Source organism: Ovis canadensis, chromosome 2, assembly GCF_042477335.2.
Source record: "Ovis canadensis isolate MfBH-ARS-UI-01 breed Bighorn chromosome 2, ARS-UI_OviCan_v2, whole genome shotgun sequence".
In the NCBI taxonomy this organism is placed as follows: Eukaryota; Metazoa; Chordata; class Mammalia; order Artiodactyla; family Bovidae; genus Ovis; species Ovis canadensis.
The window spans coordinates 28,194,439-28,219,809 of record NC_091246.1 but is presented as its reverse complement, the minus strand read 5'-3'; the positions used below and the strand labels follow the sequence as shown (position 1 = coordinate 28,219,809).

Genomic DNA, 25,371 nt, shown 5'->3' with positions numbered 1-25,371 from the left:
TTATGGCAGAAAGGGAAGAGGAACTAAAGAGCCTCTTGATGAAAGTGAAAGAGGAGAGTGAAAAAGTTGGCTTAAAGCTCAACATTCAGAAAACGAAGATCCTGGCATCTGGTCCCATCACTTCATGGGAAATAGATGGGGAAAGAGTGGAAACAGTGTCAGACTTTATTTTTTTAGGCTCCCAAATCACTGCAGATGGTGACTGCAGCCATGAAATTAAGACGCTTACTCCTTGGAAGGAAAGTTATGACCAACCTAGATAGCATATTCAAAAGCAGAGACATTACTTTGCCACCAAAGGTCCATCTAGTCAAGGCTATGATTTCTTCAGTGGTCACGTATGGATGTGAGAGTTGGACTGTGAAGAAAGCTGAGCGCCGAAGAATTGATGCTTTTGAACTGTGGTGTTGGAGAAGACTCTTGAGAGTCCCTTGGACTGCAAGGAGATCTAACCAGTCCATTCTAAAGGAGATCAGCCCTAGGTGTTCTTTGAAAGGACTGATGCTAAAGCTAAAACTCCAGTACTTTGGCAATCTCATGCAAAGAGTTGACTCGTTGGAAAAGACCCTGATGCTGGGAGGGATTGGGGGCAGGAGGAGAAGGGGACGACAGAGGATGAGATGGCTGGATCGCATCACTGACTCGATGGACGTGAGTTTGAGTGAACTCCGGGAGTTGGTGATGGACAGGGAGGCCTGGTGTGCTGCGATTCATGGGGTAGCAAAGAGTTGGACACGACTGAGCGACTGAACTGAATGTTTCACAGTGGGGCTGTGCTGTATGTAATCTACTTAGCCATGTCCTGTGGTCATCATCTAGAATATTAAGGTTTTTTGTTTTACTGTTACAGTGATCATTAAAAAAATTTTTTTTAATTGTCACCAAGTATTTGACATTATACTGTTGCTAACTCTGATGCTGGGAGGGATTGGGGGCAGGAGGAGAAGGGGACGACAGAGGATGAGATGGCTGGATCGCATCACCAACTCCATGGATGTGAGTTTGAGTGAATTCCGGGAGTTGGTAATGGACAGGGAAGCCTGGTGTGCTGCAATTCATGGGGTCGCAAAGAGTTGGACACGACTGAGCGACTGAACTGATACTTCAATAATAAGTTCTTGAAATTTGGCATTCTTTATGAAGTTATATAATATTCGTTCTTTAAAACTTTGTTTACAAAAAAAAAACCTTTGTTTACTAAACCCACTTTTTCCAGAATTTTGCTTTAATTTTCTTACCATGGAAAGCTTTAAATGTAACTGAAAAATACAGAGGATAGTATAGTATCACGAGCATTAGGGTACCCACTAAACAGGTGGAATAGATGTCTTCAAAGAAATACATTAGGCTTTTCTAAAAGTCATGTCTTAAGGTTTTTATATTTCTTTACCTCATATATGGAATAATAAATCAGTGTTTTGATTGTTAATTAAATGCTGCATTGTACCTGCCATTCTGTGTTTGCCCTTCTTTTTTTTTTTTGAGATGTGTTGCATGCTCATCGTTTTCAATTTGTATCTTGTTAAAGCTAATGCAAATGGCATTGATGTCAAGCCGCCAGGGGTCTGACAGAATAGATGCTGCCAGAGAGAAGCTAAGATGCTATCATGTTAAATAGAAAGTCCATTTATTCTTTCTCCTTCTTTATCGTTAACAGGTCACGGGAGTCTCTCAGTCCATTCCTGTGACCTTTCATTCAGTTCTTAGTGAGTTTATTTCAGTTGATGTGGTATGAAGTGCTATAGGCTGTCTGGTCTTGTGGTTTTTTGAAATGTCATTAAAAAAAAACAAAACCTGAAAATTAGTCATTTTGGAAGAACTGAAAATATGTCTCCTTTTAGTTGTTGTCTGGTTTAAAAGACTGCAAGGGTGTCTTCCTGAGGTGGACACAGCTTGTCATCAGGTCTGTTGGTAGCTTCTTGGTATTCAGTGACAGAAGGGGTCTGCCAATTCAGTTTATCAGTGACTTCAGAATAAAGGCCTTCAGACTCTTCTTTGAGGTTGTGCTTTTTAGAATTCACAGATGGACAGAAACTACTTTGTCTTGATTTACCATAAACTGTGCAGGTGGCTAGATGAGATTTTGCTGTTTAATGCCTACGATTCAAACCTGATTAAGTGAACCCAGGAAGTTAATAGATTTGAGTAAAATTTGGGATAAACTTGTCACTGCTCTGTAAGACTTAGGTAACACGTGAATTTGAATCATGCTGTATCCTTTGAGGTCCATGCACATGTTGTTTAAACTCAGGGACAGAAGAAATTTGGATAGCCAGGAATTCTATGTAAGCACCAGGCTACCTCCCACCTATGGACTATTGCTACAACAGTTAAGCACTCAAAGCAGTGCCATCATTGATGAACTGCTCTGGTTCTCAGAAAGGTCTTTATATTTATGTTGACCTGAAATGTGCTTCACCAGGTTGGTTTTCATTGCTTATAATTCTTTCAGGTGCCTACTTCTTTATTCATGATCTTACTTTTCTTGGTCCCATACTTAATCTTCCATTGTGGGGGCTTCTCTCCTGAATGGTGACCTCTGACTTTAACTGTGTGATCTTGCCAGCTGATGTTCTAGGCTGGCATCAGCTGCCCCAGCTCTGAGCTCTTGGGAGTTTGTACTCAATGGAAACTGAGTTCAGTCTTCTAAAAGCCTGGGACGATTTCTGTCTGTCCCTTCCCAGAAAGCCGCATGACTCCCTTGGCTGAGCGCTCATGCCTGGTCTTCAATCCAGCCAGAACTACCAGGCTTCAGAGGCCATACCAGTGTCCTGTTGGTTCCCACTGTCCCTTTCCCGACCTTGCCTTCAGAAGTTATTCATTTGGGAGAGGTGTTAGTTGCTCAGTCATGTCTGACTCTTTGTGACCCCATGGACTGTAGCCCATCAGACTCCTCTTGTCCATGGGATTTTCCAGGTAAAACTCCTGGAATTTAATAGATTTGAGTAAAATTTGGGATAAACTTGTAACTGCTCTGTAAGACTCAGGTAACACGTGAAATTGAATCATGCTGTATCCTTTGAGGTCCATGCACATGTTGTTTAAACTCAGGGACAGAAGAGATTTGTTACCATTTCCTTCTCCAGGGGATCTTCCCAAACCACAGGGATTGAACCCAGGTCTCCCGCATTGCAGGTGGATTCTTTACCGTCTGAGCCACCAGGGAAGCCCAAGGATGAAAACAAATTATGTAAAATTCTCCTTTGTATAACTTTGTGCCTTAACTTCTGTAGAATATTGGTATTGAGTAAATGTGTCAAAATGGTTATCATAGTTTGAAAATTTCCCTTTTTTTTTTTTAACAGGCACTGAAAGCTAGTTGTTGGTAGGGAATATACTGACTTATTTCATCTTAAATTTTTCAAAGCTATGTTTTTTTGGGTATCACTTGAAAATCATGTATAAGCACCCATCTCAAATATTTTTAGAATGTTACTTTGTTACTGTTGTTTATTTAATGTAACATTGTTACGGTAACATGCCTAGTAATAGATGAATAAATCTTACTTTAATCCAGAGAAAAACTGATTAGCTTCATACAGGCACAGTGAGTAATTCAAGAGAGTGGATACTACACAACGTATCTTATGTATGAGAGTTCACAGCTAACTAAGAACAATTGAAAGGGCTGCAATGCATGCTTTCTTTCTCTTATTCTCAAGTATTTAATATTTACATATTTTTTAATTAAGGAAATATTCTTCATGTAGTAATCGAACACTTTTTCCTCCTTTCATCTGTCTGCATTCTGCATACTTGATCAAAAGTCTACCTCTGTTAGTAAGTATTTGTGAAAGGAGGAGAATGAGAACTGGTGATGTTAATCTCCGCTCTGTGCACTGGTGTCAACTTTGAGAAAGACGCCTTGTCACACAGAAGACAGACAATGATTCTGCTTAGCTGCATGAGGGCATTGAGAACAAGAACTGATTTACAAGAAGGCATGCAATATTGCAGAGGCAGGCCCTTGCATATCAGACATTTCTGCAGCCATCAGAGAAATGCAGACAAATTAATTCACTTAATAGACTAGGTTATGACAGAAGAGTAACTAGTTCTGTGGGTTCTCAAAAGTTTGTTTGAGGTCAGTGATTGAAATATGACTTTAGAAAATATTCTCTCCTTGGGAATCTTTGCTTTTAAGTTATAATTGTGTATGTTTGTATTGGAGGATTTCTTTCTCTCTTTCAGTTTTTTTAGGGCAGGTGTGTGCTTTCAGGAGGTTTGTAGCATATGATGGTCAAAAATAGAGTGAAAAGTGAGTGTTCATCTTCGCTTGAAAACTGCTGCATAATTGAAGGGTCCAGTCTCTCATTCTGATTACTTGGAAGTTAAGTATGGCAGGTCAGCTATAAGGGATTGTAAACTAGACTTTTTACAGTGATTTAAGGTATAGTATTAGAGCTTGAGTGGATTTTGTAATACTCTCACCCAAAATCTGGCTAAAATTCATGATCACCAGTTAAGGGACTTTAACAGTTAGAGCATCATGTATCTCATACGTGGAGGTTTGTTAACTTGTGGACCTAACTGATCAGGAGTGTCTCCTTGCGTGTGCGAGTGCACGAAAATGTGCGTGTATGTCTGTGTGGTCAGTGTACATGTTCATGTGAGGTGTGTGAGGTGAACATTTGCCTGTATGTGAGCACGTGGACGTGTGTGTAGACGGGCATCAGCCCTGTATGCACATGTACCAATGTCACCATTGCCAGCTGTCTGTCCTGCAGCTGTCTCTGTTCAGCCAAAGGTGGAAGCTGGGCCACCGTTTCTGTCTGTGCGAGATGGGATCAGAGAATTGTGGCATTACCAACTTGAGCTCCAGGAACTAGGAGATGGGATCTTCCAACAGATCATGACTTCTGAGGCTCCTGACTCTCTAGGGTAGTAAGAAGTGAGCAGTGGCCCAAGCCTCGGTGCTCCCAGTGTTCTTTCAGTGAATGAGAGGGTGCATTTGAGGCATGTTATTATTTGGGGCTGGGGGCTATCACATGTACATTACCAGATGGTCAGTACTGAAATCAGATTGATTATATTGTTTGCAGCCAAAGATGGACAAACTCTATACAGTCAAAAACAAGACCTGGAGCTGACTGTGGCTCAGATCATCAGCTCTTTTTTGCAAAATTCAGCCTTAGATTGAAGAAAGTAGGGAAAAAGCACTAGGCCATTCAGGTATGACCTAAAACAGATCCCTTATGATTATACAGTGTAAATGACAAATAGATTCAAAGGATTAGATCTGATAGACAGTGTGCCTGAAAAACTATGGATGGAGGTTAACGTTGTACAGGAGGCAGTGACCAAAACTGTCCCAAAGAAAAAGAAATGCAAGAAGGCAAAGTGAGAAAGGGAAAGATATACCCAACTGAATGCAGAGTTCCAGAGAATAGCAGGTAGAGATAAGAAAGCCTTCTTCAGTGAACAATACAAAGAAATAGACGAAAACAATAGAATGGGAAAAGACTAGAGATCTCTACAAGAAAATTAGCGATACCAAGGGAAAATTTCATGCAAAGATAGGCACAATAAAGGGCAGAAACTACAAGGACCTAACTGAAGTAGATGAGATTAAAAAGAGGTGGAAAGAATACATAGAACTGTATTTAAAAGGTCCTAACGACCCAGATAGCAGTGATGGTGTGGTCACTACTCTAGAGCCAGACATCCTGGAGTGTGAAGTCAAGTGGGCCTTAGGAAGCATTACTACAAACAAAGCTAGCAGAGGTGATGGATTTCCAGTTGACCTATTTCAAACCCTAAAAGATGATGCTGGTAAACTGCTACACTCAATATGCCAATAAATTTGCAAAACTCAGCAGTGGCCACAGGACTAGAAAAGGTCAGTTTTCATTCCAGTCCCAAAGAATGGCAATGCCAAAGAATGCTCAAACTACTGTACAATTGTGCTCATTTCACGTGCTAGCAAGGTAATGCTCAGAATCCTTCAAGCTAGGCTTCAGCAGTATGTGAACCGAGAACTTCCATACATGTAAGCTGGATTTAGAAAAGGCAGAAGAACCAGGGATCAAATTGCTAACATCCATTGTATCATAGAAAAAGCTAGAGGATTCTAGAAAAACATCTACTACTGCTTCATTGATTATGCCAAAACCTTTGCCTGTGTGGATCTCAACAAAATGTGGAAAACTCTTAAAGAGATGGGAATATCAGACCACCTTAACTATCTCCTGGGAAACCTGAATGCAGGTCAAGAAGCAACAGTTAGAACTTTACCTGGAACAACGGATTGGTTCAAAATTGGGAAAGGAGTACATTGAGGCATTTATTGTCACCCTGCTTATTTGACTTCTATGCAGAGTACATCATATGAAATGCCAGGCTGGATGAATCACAAGGTGGAATCAGGATCGTTGGGAGAAATATCAGCAACCTCAGATATGCAGGAGATATGCAGGTGATACCACTTTAATGGCAGAAAACAAAGAGGAACTCAAGAACCTCTTGATGAAGGTGAAAGAAGAGAGTGAAAAAGCTAGCTTAAAACTCAGCATTCCAAAAACTAAGATCATGGCATCTGGTCCCATCATGTCATGGCAAATAGATGGGGAAAAAATGGAAACAGTGACAGATTTTATTTTCTTGGGCTCCAAAATCACTGCGGATGGTGACTGCAGCCGTGAAATTAAAAGACACTTGCTCCTCGGAAGGAAAACTATGACAAACCTAGACAGCATATTAAAAAGGAGAGACATTACTTTACCAACAAAGTTCCGTCTAGTCAAAGCTATAGTTTTTCCAGTAGTCATGTATGGATGTGATAGTCGGACCATGAAGAAGGCTAGGTGCCCAGAATTGATGCTTTTGAACTGTGGTGCTGGAGAAGACTCTTAAGAGTCCCTTGGACAGCAAGGAAGTCAAACCAGTAAATCCTAAAGGAAATTAACCCTGAATATTCATTGAAAGGACTCTTGCTGAAGCTCCAATATTTTGGTCACCTGATGTGAAGAGCCAACTCGTTGGAAAAGACCCTGATGCTGGGAAGGATTGAGGGCAGGAGGAGAAGAAGGTGGCAGAGGATGAGATGGTTGGATGGCGTCACTGACTCAATGGACATGAGTTTGAGCAAATTCCAGAAGATAGTGAAGGACAGGGAAGCCTCTGTGCTAAGTTCATGGGGTTGTAAAGCGTCAGACCTGGCTTAGCCACTGAACAGCAACAGTTATTTTCTTGAATTAAATGTGTGTTTATTTTTCTTGACAAATTGTGATTTGTGGGTTGTTTGTTTTTCACCTGGTGTCACTTGGATTTTGAGGTAAGAAAAGCGCTCTTCCTGTGCTAAATGGCATTTGCGTTGTGGTGACTCTAGACTTGGTCTTGTTCTGTTTCTAAATGGAACCTAATGAGATCGTGTGGCCATGGGGGTTTAGGTGGTGTCTATCGTGTGTTCTCTCAGGGTGTGTTTTCTGTGTCAAATGCAGTCTGAGTCCTGATGCCAGCCTCGGGTCTTGTAGTATCTGTGCTTTCCCGCATAGGCTATCTTCTCAGGCACCCCGCAAAACCCCAAGGAGTCTCCTCATTTTTATCACATCAGTAAAGCATGATATTGTGAAGTGTATTTAGCACAAGGGCCACACTAATCCCCTGTCACTGCATGCTCAGGCCATTGGCCTGCCTGCCTTGCTCATGCTGGCCCCTCCTCTCCTCAGACCTGCAAGGAGACCGAATGTTGTGGACCTGGAGTTTTCTGGACCTTGGACTGCGTTGATTGCTTTATGTCATGTCTTTAAGCTGATAGGGGACCCAGTCCTGCCTAACGCTGTGTTTGGGTCTACTTCTCTACATGTTTTCCATTCTGTGCTTGAGTTTTTTAAGTTAGCACGAGGATAATGAAGAACAAACACCAGGTTTATAAAGTCATCTTCTAAGGAAGCACAAAATCCCAGGTTATTGACTCTGCACTGCCTGTGTAATGCATATGTAACGTGATCATGGTTTCCTTAACAATGGAAAAAAAAAAAAAACAGGAATATATATAGCAACTACCACATTTCACTTTTTATACTTAAAAGTGTGCTAGTAGCTTAGAACCTAATTTTAGTTTAAATTGAAGAATTCTATTGCCTCACATACGGTAGGGGAAGTGCTGTCCTTTTATTCCTTTCGAACCTAGAGTACTACAGGGTTTCCAGCTTTGTCAGCAATGAGCAGAGAATGAGAACATCTGTTAGGTTACAGACAGAGACAAACCAGGCATTCAAGGAAATGAACCTAAACAGAAACACAGTCAGATAGTAATTGAAAATTCTTGAAAGTTAGAAATCTAGCCCTAATGTATGAAATTGATCATTATAAGGTTAAATATTTTTTAATATTTTAAGCATGAATTTCTAAAGGTTTCTGGGAAGTGGAGCCAGTGACGTGCTTGCACCCTGGAGGTATAAGTCAGATGGCAATGTGTGTTAGCTGTGCTGTGTCTTGGGGAATGTCCTGCTCACAGTTGTTTATTGTTTTCTTTCTGTATTGATGAAACAGCCAGACCAAATCCGTTTGGAATGCCTGGGATAGTGCCACCGTATGTCCCCCCCCAGATGCTCAACATTCCACAGACCTCTCTGCAAGCAAAGCCTGTGGTAAGGCCTTTCCTGTCCATCCGCAGCTGGTCTGCCCAGCCTTGTCATGGGGGACAGCTGCCTTGAAAGCTACATATGAATCAAATCTTAATGAATGCTAAGATAGTTTCTTAACACTCCTAATATGTGAAGTAGGTGCCAGAATTTGTTGAATTAAAATTTAGCCAAGACCGGGTTATGCTGATATGTTCTGGGCCATGCAGTATGTGTGCACACGTGATTTGTATGCTCTGTTTAAGGCCCCCCAGGTGCCTAGCCCAGGTGCTCCGGGCCAGGGTCCACACCCGTACAACCTCGCTGAGCCGGCTCTCACCTTGGAAACCAGCGGAAAGAATCTGACTGAGCAGAACTACACTAACATTCCTCATGAAGGAAAACATACCCCACTGTATGAACGGTCCTCCCCAATCAACCCAGCTCCAAGCGGCAGTCCCAATCACGTGGACTCAGCATACTTTCCTGGTTCTTCTACGTCATCATCTTCAGACAATGATGAAGGCAGTGGAGGAGCTGCAAAGTGAGTGGTGTATGGAGGAGCTGGTGCTTCCTGGAAGTGTAGCGGCTGCCTTAGGCTGCTTAAGTAGCTTGTAGTCCCCAGAGAAGCTGCCTTCTGGCTGGCTGGCTGGCCAGCCCACGGCACTGATGGTTGTGTTCAAAGATGCTGTTTGTTGTAGGTAGGTGACAGTTACTCTGCTTGACTGGGATTCCTCAGACCAAGAGAAAAGGTTAGACATTTCCTATGGGCTTCCAAGGTTGAAACTGTGTATTATGCCAGCCCCAATTCTTGGGTTCCCCTCTTTTTTGGGTGTAATTTTAGCAAACTTAGTTTGTGTGACCACCAAATGTGGTAAAGTTATCTGAGCAAGTTCTACTTGACTCTCTTTGGGCTGTGATTTCCCTACTCCCACCCTCAGAAAGCGTTTTAAATTAGACTTCTATGGTTTTCAGTCTCTTGGCTCCTGGATTGAAGGGGAATCAGAATTTCCTTTTGTTCTGAATTCAATAACTTGAATCCCAACTCCCCAGATCATAGGACTATTCTTGACTCTCTTCACCTAACCAAAACTGTAGAAAGCTGCCAGACCCAGGCTGAAATTCTCCCTGTAGAGAGGAATATTTTAAGCAATGTGTGTCCCTGAATAAATGAGTTTTCAAATATTAATTTGTTAGAATCTGATGGAGAAAGTCTTGAAATGCATAGTCCTCCTCCTCCCCTTACATAACCTTACGTTTCTAAGAAACCTGGTTCAAAAAGAGAAAGAAGAAAGGAAAGGAACAGTCTTTCTCTTTGCATCTACATCTCTTTTCCTCGGTTTGAACTCTGATTCACAGTAGATGCCCAAGGCTAGTTATTGCTGTGTCAGTTTCTGCTGAAAAAAAATTGAGACACAATTTCCAGTCTTCCTGCAAGTTCTTATGGGTGTGCCACCTGAAGCCAGAGATTTTTCCTCTTTTGCACTCTTTTTCTCCATCTGTAAAATGGGCACTAAGTCTGCTGACCTCCCCAGCAGGGAGGTCACTAAGTCACCACTTAGTCACCACTAGGGCCCCAAATGGGCAGTTACTGAGGAGTTTGCTGCCATCCAGGGATGTATGCTGTTGTGAAACAGAGAGGCATAAAGTGCCCAAATGTTTACTTGCTATATGTGCAGTCCTAAAATTCTAAAAATGAAGTAAAAAGTTGTAATTTATTATTCAAACTTAAAATTAACCTTCTAGGAAGGTAACATTGAAGACCTACCGAATGAGAATTGCTATGTTGGGGCTTAGAAATCTGCATGTGTAGATGAGACCATGTGACTCTTTAGTGTAGGAAGTTTGAGAACAGCCGATATATGCCTCAGGAGCCCTTTCACTCTCTAAGGAACTATAAGTTTTCTTTTAAAAATTGGCTCATGTTAGCAAGACCAAAGTATCTATAGTATACAATAGTAAAGAATCTTCCTGTGTGCAGGAGATGCAAGTTTCATCCCTGGGTTGGGAAAATCCCCTGGAGAAGAAATGGCAACCCACTCCCACATTCTTGCCTGGAAAATCCCATGGACAGAGTAGCCTGGTAGGCTGCAATCCATGAGGTTGCAAAAGAGTCAGACACGACTGAGTGACTAATCAACAAGAGCGCATTCTTTCTGGACTCTGAAACACGGGTAGAAATAAAACACAGAGCCACTCTTTGTGGCTCAGAGTCCTGTGCAGATGACAAGCATGTTGAGCAAGGAAAGGCCCCGGTCTGGGGAGGTCCACTGTCGATCCTGTGCCTATGGTTGGGGTTGCAGAGCTAATGTGAGTTACCTACTTAATGTGGCAAACTGCCCTGTTAGGAAATGAGTTGAACTTGAGTGAGTAAGATTGAGAGTGAGTCCCTTTTTTTGTGCGTACTCACTCTGCCCTGTTCCTGAAGGTTCTGATCAGTTCCTTTCCTGGAGTTTTTTCTCAGTCTTAGTTGTCTCTCTTACCTCTAAGCTCTGTAGCGCTTAACTGTCTGTTTCCCCAACTGAGGGCATTTTTATTGAGTTTTTCTGGAAGCGCCTCTGTAAGATCTCCATATGTGGGAGTAGCGTGGGCGTCTCACCCTCTCGTGTGAATTGCGGTGGAAAAGGCAGAGCACATGCACAATCTGGAATTGAAAGGTTGCTAAGATTGGATCAAGTTTTGTGGCTTAGGAATGTTTTCATTTCCTTGAATCTGTTTTTCCATTTATTATAACAAATAAGAAGTAGACGTGGCTGAGACGGTAAAGAATCTGCCGGCAGTGTGGAAGACTCAGGTTCAGTCCCTGCATTGGGAAGATGCCCTGGAGAAGGGAATGGCAACCGACTCCAGTGTTCTTGTCTGGAGAATTCCAGGGACAGAGGAGCCTAGCGGGCTACAGTCCATGGGGTCACAATGAATCAGACATGCCTGAGTGAATAACACACAGTAGGTAGACATGTTAAAACTGAGAAGAAGGACAGAAGGAAAAGGGGATAGGAACTTGTACCAGAGGTTCAGGGTCATAAGCCAGGCAGAGTAGGACCTGGGATCAACCCTGATTATGGGCACCCCTTTCTTGCTAAGAAGGACAGTGTTCATTATTTCAGGGTGAGGATTCTGGTTGAGTAAGTTGTGTGCGTGCACTTTTGAGGCCATGCAGAGGACAGAGGATTTCTTTCCTAGTTTAGAGGCTAAGTAGGGGCATTAAGTCAGTTAAGATTTGGTTTACCTTTGGTTTGGACTTAGGATAGAACTCCTGGGTCTACATTGTGCTTTCAGGATGCTCTTGAAGGAAAGAAATCATCAGTTCATTTAGCCAAGCAACATTTGAGCACTTGCTGTCTATCCGTGAGCATGGTGGTAGGCAGCACCCAAGTGCTGAGTAGGTGAAGCAAGCACCAGATGAGTGGGCTGGATGAGGGCCTCCAGTGAGGCAGGATCTGAGCCATGACAGAGTGGAGAGAAAGCTGGACGAGAATGCAGGGTGGAAGAAGGGGAAGCCAGTGTGGCTGCGATGTCAAGTAAGATGAAGGCTGGATGGTGTGGAGTCTTGAGTTCTAAGCGTGACAGAAAGCATCCAGTATCTGCTTGGAATGATCCTGGGGCTGTAAAGATCCCAGAGTTTCACAGGTGTCTGGGTCACTAGGCCATTTGGCTGGGGAACTTACTGTACAGTTTAACTGAAGTGCCACCTTTCGTACCAGCTTCTGCAGATTGACTGTAGAAGCATTTGTAATTGCCCTTCCTTAAGACACTGAGTTGTACGGTAGAGAAGAGGGAGGCCTGAACTGCCCCTGGCTGGGTGTGCCCTTTCCTGTTTGATTCCCTCAGGCATTTCCACCATATTCCCCATGGTACTGGGAAATAATCTTGAACGTGAAGATTACAAAATAAGTGACCTCATTTCCCCAATGGAAAAGCAATGGCTTTTTTTTTTTTTTTTTAAAGATTGTGTGGACAGGTAGTGGGGACTATATAAGAGTATGCCTCCCCAAAATACCCTGCCCCAGAATTAACCCCCAAAGAAGCCCCTCCTCCCCCCAAAAAAACAACCAGCTTCCTACAAATTAAAAAGAATATAAACATGCGATTCACAGAGGAAACAGATGGTCAATAACATAAAAGTTTGGTGTTTACTTTCATTTAAAGAAAAGAAAAAGGAAGGTAACTTAAAACCTAAGAAGGTACCTTTTTTTAACCTATGGAATTGGCAACTATTGGTGTTTTTCCTTATCTTTATGTGTTTTCTTATTTGGCTGTGCCAAGTCTTAGTTGTAGCCGGCAGGATCTTTGACCTTTAGCTGCAGCATGCAGACTCCTCGTTGTGGTACGCGGGACCTAGTTCCCTGACCAGGCGTCGAGCCAGGGCCCCCCGCACTGGGAGCATGGAGTCTTAGCCACTGTACCAGCAGGGAAGTCCCACGTTGGTTTTTGAAGATAAAGCTCAGTGGGGGACGTTGGTGGAGTTGGTGGGGCATGAGGATTGGGCTTTCCTGGCACGTCCTTGGTCTCTGTGCAACCTATAAGAGGTTGCTGTCAGTGCCCGAGGGACTGCCGACCATTGCAGAGACCCAGTGCTGTCAGGACCCCGTCCCCCAACCTCCTGTGGTTCGTCTTGCCGGGTACCAGTTGCCACTTGTGGTGTGGACTGAAACTCCATGGGCCCAATGCTCCCAATGTGACTAGGAGGTCTTTGGGTTGTACATGGTTTAAATTAGTTGATGAATGACCACAGTAAGTTTCAGCTATCACTATTATTTAAAAAATAACCATGGAGCCAATAAAATACCTAAACATTTACTTCATTCTTAACGTGAATACCTAAAGAATTTCATTTAGTACCCTTCAGCTAGTGTCCCAGGAAACATGCTTCTTCTAATGCATCTTTTTTCCTTTAAGTGGTATTGGTGTTCTACATTTCTAATATCTTCTGAGAAAAACTATTCTGAATTACTTTTATGCTTGGTTAACAATACTGATTATCTTTGCCATCAAAGGTGGAGTGTCTGTGTAAGATCTAGCCACTCACTGACCCATGCAGGCATTTTATGTCAAGCTGGTATTGAAGTCCTGTCAGGCTTCCTTTCCAGAGAAACTGTTTGCAAAGATAGTTACATTTTACCCTGGCCCTAGGGTACCCAGTCCCAGACAGGCTAAATAAGCTTCAGTTTTCCTTTCAGATTGTTACACTGTTGTGCAAGTTCTAGCCACTTACTGACCCATGTAGGCATTTTATGTCGAGCTCATCTGACTCGGGTGTTTCTGAACATTCACTTGGGTAGGAAAAGCCATGAGAAGTCCTCTGACAAACACGTAAGAGGAGTGTCTGGGACAAGAGCTCCATCTTGACTGCTGCATAAGAATGAGACAAGTACTTCTGAAAGAATCTGAATGTATGTGGCCCTAGCTTAATTTGGGGGCATAGGGAGATGTACCTATAAAGGATGTTTATGTATGTGATACTCCTGCGGCTTCCCTTATCAGGGAGCTCGTCTTCACCCTATATAGTAGGAACACCTGGCAATCAGAACTCTTGGGGGTCTGTTGAATGGTAGCAGGCTGTGGGTCAAATCTCTTCCTTTCTCGGGATGGGGAGCAGATGAAAATGAAAATGTATGTACATTTGTTGAAACTTGCACATGGTTTAACCATATCTGTGACCTTACCCACATACGCTAGATAGTGCTACTGAGGATTTGATCTTGTCTATGTTTTACTTCTTCCCTTTTGTTTTTCTTAAGTTAACTAATTAATTAATTTTGGTTGCACTAGCTCTTTGTCCTGTAGGTAGTTGAGGCAGGTGGGGGCTACTCTCTAGTTGCAATGTGTGGGCTTCTCGTTGCGGGGACTTTCTTGTTGCAGAGCATGGGCTCTAGGGCGCAGGCTCAGTAGTTGCGGCTCAAGGACTCTAGAGTGCAGGCTCAGTAGTTCTGGCACATGGGCTCAGTTGCCCCATCGCATGTGGGATCTTCGTTTCCAGACCAAGGATCAAACCTGTGTCCCCTGCATTGACAGACAGATTGCTTAACCCCTGGGAAATCCCCCCTTTTGATTTTATTTGCCTTTTCTTCCTTTTTTGTTGACAAATAAGTCAGCTTGTGGTCAATGCTATCTTCCTTTTCTGTTCCACAAGAGCAAACCATACCCAGGACAGCTGTGGTGAGTGAGAAGTCACTGTGATGGGTCAGACACTTGGTATAAATTTGGATACCAGTCTACTTCCATCCTAGCATCACCAACCTGCTAACTAAAAGAATGTGTTTGAGAGAATTCAGTGGTTAGGACAGTTGGCTACTTTCAACCAGCTTTAGTGCAGAAAAAGTCCCAGGTGTCCTGGAGTGAAGTGAGGCTTTGCATCGCCTGTTGAGAATTCACAGATTCTCATCCTGGTGAGTTCTGTGTGGTGCTGGCCTTCCTCCTTGTCACCTGTTTGGGTAAGAGGGTAGTTCTTTTCTGTTGATTGCCTGTTACATCATAAATGCGTTTCATGGCTTTCTGGTAATAGCATGGGGTAATGTCTGGAATGGTGGGTCTGGGTTTGAATCCAGTCATTGTTGCTGTGGCTGTGAATGGATTCTTGAACCTGAAGTTTACCCACAGAGAGTTGTGCCTTTGGCTGAGCAGGAAAATTCAAATCCAGAACACATGCAGCCTTCCTGTCCTGCCCCATCCACTTCCCTGTGGCCTGCCTGGGTCTCAGCAGGTTTTCTCAGGGCGAAGCTGATGAAACTTATGACACCATTAGCAGTTCCAAGTGTGATTATTAGGTGGGAGCAGTTGTGCAAAATCTAACCTAACTGAATATACAAATATCTAGAAATTTCTAATCCATCTTGTTGTCCAAAGCATGGCATTTGTTGGATCAAATATTTTGTTTTCTTATGTTATGAAGTAATATAATTATCCTATTGAAGTATTCTGAACTTTTTAAATTAGCCACTGTCAAGATGTTTTTCAGGCAGAATTTTAGATTTTATAGTATAGTATTAAAAGATCTTGCAAATATTTAGGTTATGATAACTTTTTAGTTTGGTAAACTTTTTAGTTTAGTTTATAAAACAAAACTAAGATTTATAAATAAAAATTTTACGTGATTTTAAGTGGGACAAGCTTCGGCATTAGTCATATGACATGATCTCCCCACTCCAGTGTGTCCATATAAAACCCAGATTTTATGCCTTTTTTTGCCATATCCATTTAGGCTACAGTTATGTGATTTAGTCATTCAGCTATTGCACACCTGTTCTGTAGTGACTGCATGATTTTATTATCTTTGTAGAGTTCATGACTGAGTGATACAAGCAGATAGTAATGCTGAATGTGATGCATATCGTGAAACACAGAAACGAGAATAGCGAGCACAGGGTGGTTAGGGGAGGCTGCACCCAGTCGCAGCCAGCTTGCACAAGGCATCACACGTGGCGATTGTTCAGTCACCCAGTCGTGTCCAACTCTTGGTGTCCCTGCAGCACACCAGGCCTCCCTGTCCCCCACCATCTTCCGGAGATTGCCCAGGTTCATGTCCATTGTCTCAATGATGCCATCCAGTCATCTCATCCTCTGGTGCCCTCTTCTCCTTCTGCCCTCAGTCTTTCCCAGCATCAAGGACTTTTCCAATGAGTCACCTGTTCGCATCAGGGCATCACTTATAAAAGCTTAAATCTGTTGTAGAGAGGGAGGGGTGTTAGTCCAGCAGGACATGGAAGATCATTGCAGTCCATGCACCTGACCAAGAACCTGTATCCAAAATAGATGATGACTTCCTATAAGTCCTTAAGAGCATTCTGCACATTGTCCACTTATTGTAGAATGTTTGAACAGGCACACCACAAAAGAAAATATCACACATGAGAAGATGCTCATCTTCATTATTATCAGAGAAGTGCAGATTAGACTATGCTTGAGGTTCACTGCATTTCCTCCCAAAAGGCCAACCGAAGAAAAACAGAAAATACTAAGTGCTTCCGGGGCAGGGATCTCCTGTCGGACTGGATTGTAGACCCAGCTGTGGCGTGCCTCCACAGCACTGAGTGCCTGTGGCCCTGAGACGGAACCAGCACTGCAATAATACTGTTGAGCCAAAACTCCCAGACCTAGAAAGTGTACACGTGCATGATTCTGTGTATATGGTGTACAAAAGCAGTCTTTGCTGTTAGAAGTCGGAATAACTGTTGCCCTTGAGGAAGTCTCAGGAGCAGGTCAAGAAGGGGGTTCTGGCCTGTCAGTCCTGTGTTGCTTATGTGGTCTGTTTGTAGACATTCATTAAGCTATTCATGTGTGCATTTTGTAGATAGGATATCCTTAAATATATAAAATTGTAGGTAATAAATGTTATATTTCTGTATAAAACGCGTCAAGTAATATGTTCTTAAATTTCACACAATAAATGTTACTGACTTTTTAAGGAACTTTATTTATACCGCCTTCTAAATAAACCACTTCAGAGCTACTCACCTTTCCTCCGCTTTGCTTGAAATACTCACTTTGGACATGTGTATGACAAGATTATATACCTTCTAATTCCTTATTTCAGGTCTTGACATAATTATCACATAACATGTCCTGACCAGTAGATACTCAATGAATAATTGGTTGACTAATCAGTTTGTCCAGCTTCTAATCTGCTCAATTATGTAGTAGCTGCTCTTCTCTTGGATTTCAAATACAGTGGATCACTATGCTCTTAGAATACTTGTATTTATTTTTGTGCCTTCTCATCGCTAGAGTTTCCTCTGGTTTTGCAAAGTTGTAGCCTGAGATTGTGCACATGAGTAGCAAACTTGGACAGAACAATGGTTTCTCTGAGTCTTCACTGAAGACTAGGAGCCTGGATGGTGGATAACCTTGTTTGATGTGGAGGTATTGGAGTGACTGGCATCAAGGAACTAGACTCCAAAATATCACGACATGGGACATGGTTCTTGGTTTAAGATGGGTCAGTCTCACTCCTCTTTTTGCAATGGCTTTTTTTTTTTTAATAGAACTAAAATGTAGTTGATTAGAAGATGGAATTACCAAGTTTTAAAATCTCTGTCACATGAGTCAGATAAGGCAAGCCAAATAAAAGCTCTCTATGATGGCTTGTCTTGTGGCCAGCACTGGTTTTAGAAGATAATTTTGGCTTGGAGTGATGCAGGGAAAGGGGCAAGCGAAGGGTGGATGCGTGTATTGGCTCAGGTGATCCCCATGATCGTCAGCAACTCGTCCCTACTCAAGCCCCTCTAGATTCCCTACTCCCTCCAGGATACTGCTTTTCACAAAGTTTGCCTGAGTGCCAAAGTCAATTTTCTTTTACATTGTGGCCCATAATACACCAATGGAAAAAGAGTTTTTGAAATAATGTGATTCATATCATATTTGCTGCATCTGGTCTTTTCTGTTTCTTTCTCCCCTCCAGCAAGTGAAACCTTAGTTCCCTGACCAGGGATCAAACCCGTGCCCCCTGCAGTGAAAGAGAGGCATCTTAGTCACTGGTCCGCTAGGGAAGTCCCCATTTCCTTTTATTTTTTAAAAATGCTTGTTAAATCCCTTACATTGTTTTCTCAGGCTACTAACTGGTCACAACCCACAGTTTTTAAGAATACTGATTGAAAAATACTTCATTCTGGTATTTGCAATACATTGTAATCTTCTGTATCTTTTTTCCCACTTTTACTTTGCCAGAGAACATCATTCCCCATCAGGTAACTTCTTGTTCTCTGCACTCAGAAATCCATTGCCTCTCCTTAGGCCTGCAAGGCGCACACCTCTGAGTGAGTCGCTAGCCTTAGCTCCCATGCTCCCTACCATGAATAGGAATGCCCCCCATGAATTGTCATTGGCATATAATACTTTACATGTATTCATAAATTACGAGTAACATTTGACCCAGATACCATTTAATCTTTTACTGCCTGATGATTGTCAATTGAATGTGATATCTTATTTCTCCAAGATGACTGAACCCCAAAAGGCAAGGCCTGCATTTGTCTCCTGTTCACCCGCAGCACTAGCACATCCTAGACCATCTTTAAGCCGAGCCGTGAGGCAGAGGTTAGGTGCTTGATTTCTCTTCCCCAGTGGGTGGTTGCCATTGAAGTAGGTGGAAAGTGTTCTTGTGATAGGATTTTCTCTGGACATAGGTTATTTCACAAGATGGGATCAGCAAACCAAGATATCCTTGGTTTGTAGGCTCAGGGCAGGCCCTTCTTATCATGAGTACGTATCGGAAGTGGTCAACACTAATTGGTATTTTTGTTCATTTTATGTTCAGCCATATCAGTGGGAACAAGATTGGCTGGGAGAAGACAGGAAGCCATTCGGAACCTCAAGCACGGGGAGACCCAGGAGACCAAACAAAGGTAGTAAGTCTGTGCCTTTTATTCTTTCAAATTCTCATTCTCTCAGCATGTAGTGCCAGGGATTGATTTAAAGTAAAATTCTCTCTCTCTCTCTTTTTTAAGCATGTTATTTATGAGTAATACATTGGCAAGTGTGAACGGGGAAGGGCTGTGCTACTCCTGGTTTGCTCTCTCTCCCGGGGCAGGGTGGAGATCCTCTTCTTTCTGCTCACTACATAGCCTTTCAGAGCCCTCATTTCTTGTAGGGTTTTATGATGATTAGGTGAGAAAAGTTTTGTGATGTATATATTAAAAATGAAAAAATAAAAATAAACTACATTTTATTCCCCCCCTTTTTTTCTATTTCTACTTGTTAATATTCATCTCTAGATGAATATTTTAAACTTACAAAGCCACATCTGTCCCCACCTGTGGTCACGTAGGATGAGCTGGTCTCTGGCTGGGAGAGGGCTTATTTTTATACAGGATGATGGAATGTTAGACATATGTTTAAAACTCTGAAATATTCTCACTGTTGAATGATTATCCTGAAAATAAATAACAGAAATGTTTTCTGGATACATACTCCAAAGCATTTTCAGTTGTTTATGTCTACATGCTATGGAACGGAAAGCATAGAAAACTTTCGTGAGTTATCCATGAATTATTCTTAAGGCTAATTTTGGCACTTTGTATTTTAAAGGATGAAATTAAGCACTCAGTGCATACCACTAAACTAATACATTTTGTTTCAGAACAGAAAAGTCAATATTTTTTGTTGTTATTGTTAATTCTCTAAGTTGTGTCTCACTCCTTGTAACCACATGAACTGCAGCATGCCAGGCTTCCCTATCCTTTACTATCTTCTGGAGTTTGCTCAGACTCATGTCCATTAAGGTTAGTGATGCCATCCAACCATCTCATCTGCTGTCATCCCCTTCTCCTCCTGCCCTCAGTCTTTGCCAGCATCAAGTATTTTCCAATGAGTCAGCTGTTCACATCAGGTGGTCAAAGTATTGGAGCTTCAACTTCAGCATCAGTCCTTCCAATGAATATTCAGGGTTGATATCCTTTAAGATTGACTGTTCAAGGGACTTTCAAGAGTCTTCTCCAGCGCCACAGTTTGAAAGCATCAACTCTTGGGCACCCAGCCTTTTTTATGGTCCAACTCTCACACCCATACATGACTACTGGAAAAACCATGGCTTTGACTAGATGGACCTTTGTTGGTAAAGTAATGTCTGTGCTTTTTAATATGCTGTCTAAGTTTGTCATAATTTTCCTTCCAGGGAGCAAGTGTCTTTTAACTTCATGGCTGCAGTGATTTGGCGAGCCCAAGAAAATAAAATCTGCCACTGTTTCCATTTTTTCCCCATCTATTTGCTATGAAGTGATGGGACCAGATGACATGATCTTAGTTTTTTGAATGCTGAATTTTAAGCCAGCTTTTTCACTCACCTCTTTCACCTTCATCAAGAGGTTCTTGAGTTCCTCTTCACTTTCTGCCATTAAAGTGGTATCATCTGCATATCTGAGGTGGTTTTATTTCTCCTGGCAGTCTTGATTCTAGCTTGTGAGTCATCCAGCCCAGTATTTCGCATGAGATACTCTGCATAGAAGTTAAATAAGCAGGATGTAATACACAGCCTTGATGTACTGCTTTCCCAATTTTGAACCAATCTGTTGTTCCATGTCCAGTTCTGTTACTTCTTGTCCCTCATATAGGCTTCTCAGAGATAGGTAAAGTGGTCTGATATTCCTATCTCTTTAAGAATTTCCAATCGTTTGTTGAGATCCACACAGTCAAAGCTTTAGCGTAGTCAGTGAAGCAGAAGTAGATGTGTTTTGTTTTTTTTTTTTTTAAATTTCTTGCTTTTTCTATGATCCAGCAGATGTTGGCCATTTGATCTCTGGTTTCTCTGCCTTTTCTAAATCCAACTTGTACATCTGGAAGTTCTCAGTTCAAGTACTGCTGAAGCCTAGCTTTAAGATTTTTGAGCATAGTCTTGTTAACATGTGAAATGAGTGCAGTTGTACAGCAGTTTGAACATTCTTTGGCATTGCCTTTCTTTGTATATTTTTTAGGGTGCCACAGAAGCAGTAAGTGAGCAATTATTATTTCTAGGATTTATTGTGAGGAAAAAAGTTTGCTGCAAAAATTATACTTGCTCTTGGTAAACAATGGTGGCTCACAGGGTAAAGCGTCTGCTTGCATTGTGGGAGACCTAGGTTCTATCCCCAGTTCGGGAAGATCCCCTGGGGAGGGAAATGGCAACCCATTCCAGTATTCTTGCCTGGAAAATCCCATGGACGGAGAAGCCTGATAGGCTACAGTCCATGCGGTTGCAAAGAGTCGGACACAACTGAGTGACTTCACTTTTCACTTTTGGTTAACAATTAGGACTTTGCTAAAATTTGTAAAGAGAAAACTAAGAATCTCCCTTCAGCACTGAGGTAATCATTTGGTGTCCATACTCTTTCCTATTCATGTACGTATATTCTGTATTTTGGTGATTTGTTGTACAGAGTGGATATTTTTCACCTAATAATTTACCAAGCACATATTTCTGTGTCAGTTTATGTAGATCTGACTCATCAGTTTTAATGGTTTTAGCTTGTTCTTTGGTTTTAATTTTTGGCAGACAGTTCCCTATGTATACTTAATTTGGGACTTTAAGTACCCTAAGAGAATACTTGAGGTTTGGTTTTTATTTCTTCTTTAAATAAGAACTGTGGTGGTGGTGAGGAGCAGGCCTGACTGAGACCTAGTTTTAGTCCCCGTTCACTAGTTACTGGTCTCATTACCACAGACAGGAGACATCTCCTCTTGGAGAATTAGTTTTTTCATCTGTAGAGAGGATGCTACCCATTGAGTTGAGGAAGGGTCTCCCAGGAAAGCAGAATCACAAGAATTGGTCACATGGAGGAGCCAGATGGGACTTGGGTTAGCAACCACAGAAGGCTGTTCATCTCATGGGGATCCCAAGGGAGGAGCCATGAGTGGGGTCACCCAGCGGAAGCTGCAGCAGTTCTCTGGGTTCCCATCCCTGACACAGGCACAGTGGGCGTCCATTCACACTTCCTCTGTTCAAGGAGGAGTGGGTCACAGCTCCCCTTGTCCTCACTGAAGTTGTTAATCACATCTCTCTGTGTTACAGTTGGACAGACAGGTTAAAGGAGTGGGAATGTGACATGAACCCATTTTCTCCTCTCACCCGTTGCTCTGCAGGCGGAAGGTTCGTCCACTGCCTCTTCTGGCAGCCAGCTTGCTGAAGGAAAGGGGAACCAGATTGGCACTGTTCAGCCAATTCCGTGCCTCCTGTCCATGCCCACCAGGAACCACATGGACATCACTACCCCACCCCTGCCTCCTGTTGCGCCCGAGGTGCTGAGAGTGGCCGAGCACCGGCACAAGAAGGGGCTGATGTACCCCTACATCTTCCACGTGCTGACGAAGGTATGCACTGGGCTGTGCGTGTGGCCTTCCTCTCATGGTGGTCACTCTTGTGGGGTGTGTCCTCGTTCCTTTCGGAACTGCTTTTTATCTTACAAGGTGTTTGAAATGAAGTTCATTTTCCCCCTTCTAAACGTGGAGAAAAAAGATAGATATTTATATCTATAATCACAATAAAATTAGAACTTGGGGAAAGTCTTGTTTTTCTCGTCAGTTTAACACAAAATTATTTTTGAAGCTTCTAATTAATGGCACTTCATGTTCTTCTCTGGTTTGTAATTTTATTTGTATTTCTAATTTCAAAGTTTCCTACATGTTTTTGCTATAGTGTCAAGCTTAATTGTGATGTCACATACTATATCTGGTTTATCATCTGTCCTAGAAGCTCCCAACTTCTGAGTGGCTGATAGCACTTCATACTTTGACTTATTCCTCTACCTCACTGAGTACTTACAGCAAACAATGGAATACGGGGCTTCGTCACTTTATTAGTATCTTCCTGAATGTATGCTTAAATAGATATACAGTGTGGCATTAATTGTTTCTGAACCTTGGTGTTTTGAATAGATCTGTGTTTATTTAAATTTCCTCAGTGACTTGTCATATTAATGTTTATAATCATAGGTCCACAATTTAACTTGGTGACCAGATTTCTGGTATAAAATTGGTTCATTACTATATGTATTTTATCATGTTTTCATCTGTATATGTACCACCATATATAATCAAGCTTTTTTCTTATTTTCTACAGTCCACGTATGGTTTATAGAATGGAGTCAGTAATTACAAGTGACTTCCATTTCACAGCACTCTCGAGCTGCACTTTTAACCGTTAATTGACTAATTTGAACTGCTTAATTTTATATTTTTTAAAATAAAGGACAGGAAGATGAGTGCTATCATTTGGGTCCTTTAATGTATGTTTGAATTGTAATTGCCTCCAAGTCTCATCTGTTATTTGATACGGGTATGCATGTGTGGTATCACTTCTCAGATTATGGTTATAAAGTAAAAATTTTATCTTTCAGGTCCAACATAGATTATAAGGGTAAGTGAGGGTTACTCTTGCGGGAAAAGGATTTTGCTAAGTTTAAAGGGACTCCAGCTTTGGGAAGGTTGTGCCCTTTCTCTCTGGGGTTGTTTGGGATATAAGGTCCCTGGACTCCCTGCTGTTTGTGCCCTGCCATGCTTGTGGGTCTGACTTAGGGACTTTTGGTTAAATCAGTCTGAGTGATGTAAAACTGCCTGTCCTCCTCTTCAGTACTCACTGATTTCAAGGGCAAATACTGATAAAATGACTGTGGTTGAGAAAAGTGAACTTAACTATCTTCAGATTTTAAGGTGTCACCTAAAATTTTTCAGTATATTTGGGAAAAGTTTAGACTGAAATGTGTGCTGTTTCCTGCGAGCTGAGTGGCTCTGGTGTTAAATATTCCAGGCTGAGACATTTGCTGTGAATTCAAGCTTCAAGTGAGAATGTAGAGAGTCGTCAAAGCCTCAATTTTGGGAGAGTAAATACTCACTAGATGAGTGTTAACCACATGTGTAGCTACTAGATTAAAGAGTATGAAGGTTCTGATAAGGGAAAAGATCAATGGTAAATTAATGTGAAAGAATAAATGCTATGACATGATTGAAAGAGTACAGATCATTAAGAATATGCATAATTAAATTCCTTGTGAAGTCTCTTGAGATGTACCTTGCTAACATGGACCACAGAATTTTTGGACTGACCTCAGGTGCAGGTGGTCACAGAGTCATTTGTCTCCTGGAGCCACAAGGAAGCCCCTGCTATGTTGGCAGAGAGGAATGGAGGTGTGGGGATGAACAGAACAGGGCTTCCTTCATTTCCAGCCTCTGGTGGCTGTCTCATTCAGTGGGACTTGTCTGTTGAGTTACTTGATGCACTGGGGCAGAGGCTTGATACACGCTGAACACTTTAAAAATGAATGCCACGTAAAAGAGTTCTCTTAGGTAGGTTGTTTTGTATATGATAATTTTTTACGAAAGAGCTTGGTAAAGAAAATTTGTGACCATTTTATTTTTAGGGTGCTCTTTTCTTGGATTTCATATAGGTTTCATTGAAAAAAAATTATGAATTACATTACGTATGACCATCTTGACTCATAAAATTTGCGAGTTCTCAGCATTTTCTGTTCTATTTGTTGTCTGGTGTTACCTATCTAGATTTTTTTGAAGACTTTGGAAGCATTTACATGGTTTTTGTTTTTGTTGTTGTTGTTCCAGGTTAAAAATAAAACAATGTAGGTTTTATTTTGACTCTTTGAGCATATATTTTGACTAAACCTGCTAAATGAACTCTCCCTAAACCTCTTGATACAGGCAACTTGTTAAGCAATTGATTTGGAATAGAATTGCAATTTCATTAACTGGAGATAATGCAGTATATTTCTGTGAGTTTATTGTAAATTCAACATGAAAAATGTGCAATATTATTCTGCTTTCTTCCATGCAAAGGGTGAAATCAAAATTGCTGTTTCTATTGAAGATGAAGCCAGCAAAGACCTGCCTCCCGCCGCCCTGCTCTATAGGCCAGTTCGTCAGTATGTTTACGGAGTCCTGTTTAGCTTGGCAGAAAGCAGAAAGAAAACTGAGAGACTTGCTTTTAGAAAGAACAGACTTCCACCAGAATGTATGTACTGTAAAATCCATTGTTTGTTTTCCTCGGTACCTCGTAATCTCTTGTGCATTTTTAAAGCCTTAGAAGAATCGTGACTGAGTTCACCCTGAGAGTCCCCACATAAAGGAGATGGGCTCCATCGGGGCTCTTACGAGAGGAGGACAAGCCACAGGTTGTTTTCCTCAGTAACATCCCAGCAGTGGTGTTTATTCAGTAAAATGATAAAACAACAGGTTTACACTGCAAACTGAACGTTGATCTGGAAACAGTCCTGACAGTCGCCATCCTCGTGGATAACATGTCCTGGGCAGATTGACAGCAGTTTCTGCTGTGGTGTCCACGAGATGTGGTTCTCTCTTTGCAGAAATCAGTGTTCCTGGGGAGGTCCCACTA

General features: G+C 42.0%; 1 protein-coding gene across 1 annotated transcript in view; it reads left to right on the top strand.

Moving 5' to 3' along the window:
• FAM120A (family with sequence similarity 120 member A) overlaps positions 1-25,371 on the top strand; it is a 118,536-nt gene that overhangs the window by 55,856 nt on the left and 37,309 nt on the right. Inside the window, exons 6-10 of the mRNA XM_069575625.1 lie at positions 8,494-8,591; positions 8,831-9,108; positions 18,817-18,904; positions 22,113-22,340; positions 24,816-24,990. Coding sequence (XP_069431726.1) covers positions 8,494-8,591; positions 8,831-9,108; positions 18,817-18,904; positions 22,113-22,340; positions 24,816-24,990 — 867 coding nt within the window. The remainder of the gene's footprint in view (positions 1-8,493; positions 8,592-8,830; positions 9,109-18,816; positions 18,905-22,112; positions 22,341-24,815; positions 24,991-25,371) is intronic.